The sequence below is a fragment of the Zerene cesonia genome, chromosome 27, assembly GCF_012273895.1.
Source record: "Zerene cesonia ecotype Mississippi chromosome 27, Zerene_cesonia_1.1, whole genome shotgun sequence".
NCBI classification, from domain to species: domain Eukaryota; kingdom Metazoa; phylum Arthropoda; class Insecta; order Lepidoptera; family Pieridae; genus Zerene; species Zerene cesonia.
This window is the reverse complement of record NC_052128.1, coordinates 2,633,730-2,638,207: the sequence shown is the minus strand read 5'-3', so window position 1 is coordinate 2,638,207 and position 4,478 is coordinate 2,633,730. Positions and strand designations below refer to the sequence as shown.

The following is a 4,478-nucleotide window of genomic DNA, read 5'->3' as shown; positions in this document are numbered from 1 at the left end:
AGAAAACGGAGAAACGAAAAATGCGTTGGTGGATGAAAGAATTATACCGAAAAAGAATGCAGTATGGAGTGACACTTATTAGAGATATGCAGTTCGAAGTGGTAGAAGACACAATAAAAAACTTTACAAGAATGTCGACAGAAGATTTCCATTTCTTGAGACACTTGATAGAGCCGAAGGTAAAAAAAATGGACACCCGGTTTCGCGAAGCTATTACAGTGACTGAAAGGCTGACTATTACTTTGAGATTTCTTGCCACTGGAGACTCGTATACAAGCTTGCAGTATCTGTTTAGAGTTTCAAAGCAATCTATATCTAGGATAGTCCCAGAAGTTTGTGATGCTATCAGTGAGGTTTTAAAAGATTGGGTAAAGGTAAGTGAAAAACGCAATACTATTTTACATTTATTATGAAAAAAACTAAACTTAAAAAAATAAGTTGAACGGTTTTATATTGCAGATAAGTGTACTAAAAGCTAAAAAATAATTTCTTGATACTTTCACAATTTGTATTTTAGTTTAATCAATGCGTAATGACTGTATCCATGAAATTATTTTTTAGCTTTTAGTACATTTATCTGCAATATAAAACCGTTTAACTTAATTTTGTTTTATATATTTTATTTTTAACTTTAAATGAAATTACTTATTTCTCGTTCTCTTGAGTTGACGTACTGGCCAAAGAATTCGTATTTGCGAGATTTTGAGGCTCTTGTATGGTGTTATACCCATAAAATTGACTATATCTACCTAAATCGGCTTCAAAAATAATATTGTTTATGGCTTGTTTCACATATATTAACGTATGCTGGTCATATTTTCTTAACTCATTCGCTATATGCTGGCCATAACTGAAATATGAATCTGTAGCTTGAGACGTTTCCGTTAATATTTTAAACGCTTCTGTCAACATTTTATCGTCCTCATCATCTGTTTTCCTTTTCTTCGATAACTTTTTTTTTTTCGGTGATTTTTGAATAGTATCTTGTGTTAGTTCTTGTGTATTACACTCTTCTGGGGTATTTTGGGAAGACTCGCCATCATTTTGTAATGTAGAGTCCTGAAATATGAACGTGCATTTAATTCACGTTGTATTTTATATTTATGTTACAGATCCCCACATCCGAGGAAGATTGGTTGGAAATTGCTCAAGAATTTCAAGAAAAATGGGATTTTCCTCATGCTATAGGCGCCATGGATGGAAAGCACGTAATGATACAAGCACCTGGTAACAGCGGCACGGAATATTACAACTACAAACACTTTTTTAGTATCGTACTGTTCGCTCTCGTAGACGCGGCCTACTGTTTTAGATACGTTGACATTGGTTCCCAGGGGAGACTTTCGGACGGGGGGATTTTTAAACGCACTTCATTATACAAGAAACTCGAAGAAAAGTCCATGAAAATACCTCAGCCATCGATACTTCAAATACCATATACCCTCAGAGTTCCATATGTTATTCTGGCAGACAAAGCATTTGCACTAAACGAATACACAATGAAACCGTTCCAAGGGGAGCCAGAGAGGGGATCTCTAGAAAGAATATTTAACTATCGTCTGTCAAGAGGACGTAGAGTGGTGGAAAATGCTTTCGGAATAGCAAGCTCGGTATTCAGGGTTTTACGGAAACCTATGTTACTATCACCCAATAAAGCTACAAAAGTAGTTTTAGCTGTTATACATTTGCACAATTTTTTGCGAAAAAGGTCTAGCCAGAAATACACACCACATGGATCTTTAGACACGGAAGCAGAAACTGGCATCACACCAGGTAGTTGGAGAAATGAGGGTGAACATTCATCATTACTCGATCTTACTAACGTACCACGTAGAAGTGGGAATGACGCAAAGGAAATACGTTTACATCTCGCCCAACATTTTGCAATTAACGGAGCAATACCTTGGCAAAATAGATACTGAAAATTAGTAACATTTACCTGCGAAGCGCTTGTTGTATCATTCGAATTCGACGTATTATTACCATTGTCTGGCATTGTATCTATTGTACTATTGTACTATTAGGTGTACATTTATCTTGCATGAAGCTAAAGTCTTCAAAACCAAACCATTTTGATATGTAAATACTGTCCCGACAATACTGTGAACAATCAACCAACAAAATTTTAAAAATATACGTAAATTTTAAATTTTTATTTATATCTTCTAACATTCCTACAATAGAGTAAATAGACAACGGATAAACGTACTTATAACACTGTTATTTTAACTGGGCACTTCTAGTTCAAATAGATGTTGTGTAAGATGGCTTGAGAAAAAATAGGTACCTAGTTATTAAAGAGATTGCACAAAAAGAATTAGAAATTGTTTGTACAAATTTCTAATTCTTTTCAGCCATCTTACACAACATCTGTTTGAACTAGAAGTGCCCAGTTAAAATAACAGTGTTATAAGTACATACTAATAGATAAATTACTGGGTGGGAATCGAACGCACGACCTCACGTTTCACAGCCGACTCTTCAACCAACTACGCCACGGAGACTGTCAAAAAACTACCCTATATAAAACTGTTTTTTTAGTTTTAAGAAAAAATCTAAGTATATAATATTTACCAGAGCCAGTGGTTTGGCTTTTAGATATTCTCCATTTTTCTCTTCTGTATGATGAAAGGAGCACAGTCATTTTTTTTTTAACTCCGGCACGGGGACTCCCATTTCACTACTGATTTCTCTCCAAGCATCTTCTCTAAGCGATTTATTATGATACGAAGAACTTGTGGTATTCCACAGTAGATCTTTCGTACCATACAGTTGTATTAATTTACGGCACCTTTGGTTATCCATTATAATCGGAGCGCAACAAACACAAAAAAATACAAGCGTCCGTCTCAATTGGCGCGCGCGCCACGATTGATGCGTGGTAAAAAACCGACGACGGATCGCACCGCTCCGCGTTCGAGCGCTCCAACGAACACATTGGCGCGCGTTCCAAAATGGTAACAATTTCGCGCGGCTGGAACGCGCGCCAATGTTCGTCCTTTTGGAGCGCATAATGGATACGCGGCTTTAGAATATTTAAAATAAAGTTTGAAGGGATGCATTTCATGATACATAATCCATTGCATTTTTAACCACTCCACTTTACCTTTATCTATAGCAATTTTTCTGTTAGTAATGTTTTTTTCTAAAATTTTACAAGAAAAAAATAAATCTTTATTCATTGATACTATTTTAAATGGTTTATTCTTTCTAGCGGCTAAAATGACCTGTTCCCAATCTTTAAGTACAAAAATGTTTTTGAAAAACCTCTTTTTCTTTTCAATAAGGCCAAAGTCTTGATCACAAGACATGTATGAATGACCACTTACTAGAAATTTATGGTCAATTTTAATTGTAGTGTATTCAGAACTAGAAACAATGTATTGGCAGAAAAGGGCCATCTTAATATTGCGGTTTTGGCCGCCACATTGATCTGAGAACATAATGAGATGTTTACATTTTACAATATGTTTGAGAAAGTATAATATGCAGGATGCTATTTCTTGGGGCCCACGTGATGCTACACTTTCATCCCATGTAAACATAAACACATCATCATTTTTCATGTTATGTATCCCAAGGCAGTATGTCCAGAGTTGTCGTTTATAATAACATATGCCTGTGCTGATAACAGGGGTTGGAAGGGTTTTCATTAGATCAAAAGATATTATGCAGACATCTTCGTCTTCTTTATATAACTCTACATCCTTCTTGACCCCTTCTCTAGCTACCTCAGCTTTTAGCAGATGTAATTTTTGATCTTGTTCTAATCTTACTTTTTCTACTTCATTAGTACAAGCTTTTAATTTAATAGCAAATGCATCACACCTCTTACAAGAATCAGTAATTGGTGCATGAAAACTCAAATTGAACTCCTCATTAAATACTTTACTAAAAATGAATTTTGATGTAAGATTTGAAACCTTTTCAGTATAAAGGGAATAAAGAATACTTAAATTTAAATCTGGTGCTAAATATTTACGGTTTACTGACTTATGTAAAGAATAATGAGACTCATATGAGGGGATAGAGTTGATAAATTCTTTTATTTGTTGTATTTTATTGTCAGGAGTTTTATTAGCAGAAACAGAGTGACCTCTTCTATCTAATGGAGGTGTAGATACGGAAGCTTTATTTTTTAATAATCTATTTATTCTTCCATCGGAAACCGCATAAGTATTTTTAAAAAAGCTTTTACACACTAAAACCTCTTTCCCATCACAATCAGAAAGGTAGTAGTGCCTTGTATTTTGCCTTCTTGAATTTTCATTTGTCATATAGGTACGAGACTTAGAAACTACTTTAATAAGTGAAAACATATAGGATGTTTGCAAGTCAAAATTTGCCAAATCATAAAATTCTTTAAATAGTTTTCTTTGTTGCTCAACATTTATTTTTAAATTACATTTATTTTGACATGCACACAATCCTACCTTAGGCGTTTTAGCAGGCACCGTGACTCCCTTGTAGTTTAAATA

At 34.7% G+C, this 4,478-nt stretch overlaps 2 protein-coding genes across 2 annotated transcripts; one reads left to right on the top strand and one right to left on the bottom strand.

The window, feature by feature from the left end:
* Positions 1 to 6: 6 nt before the first annotated feature.
* Positions 7 to 2,480, top strand: LOC119837448. Its single transcript, XM_038363032.1, has 2 exons — positions 7 to 374; positions 1,113 to 2,480. Exons 1-2 carry the CDS (start codon positions 21 to 23, stop codon positions 1,920 to 1,922), a joined length of 1,164 nt encoding a protein of 387 aa, XP_038218960.1. The 5' UTR covers positions 7 to 20; the 3' UTR covers positions 1,923 to 2,480.
* A 163-nt stretch (positions 2,481 to 2,643) lies between these two features.
* On the bottom strand, positions 2,644 to 4,472 carry LOC119837446. The gene has a single exon (XM_038363031.1). The coding sequence runs from the start codon at positions 4,317 to 4,319 to the stop codon at positions 2,850 to 2,852; it is 1,470 nt and encodes a 489-aa protein (XP_038218959.1). The 5' UTR covers positions 4,320 to 4,472; the 3' UTR covers positions 2,644 to 2,849.
* Positions 4,473 to 4,478: the final 6 nt, after the last annotated feature.

Coding starts and splice junctions, on each gene's coding strand:
- LOC119837446 (XM_038363031.1), bottom strand. CDS start 4,319: ATGTTTTCACTTATTAAAGTAGTTTCTAAGTCTCGTACCTATATGACA.
- LOC119837448 (XM_038363032.1), top strand. CDS start 21: ATGCGTTGGTGGATGAAAGAATTATACCGAAAAAGAATGCAGTATGGA. Junction 375..1,112: donor TTTTAAAAGATTGGGTAAAG/GTAAGTGAAAAA, acceptor TTTATGTTACAG/ATCCCCACATCCGAGGAAGA.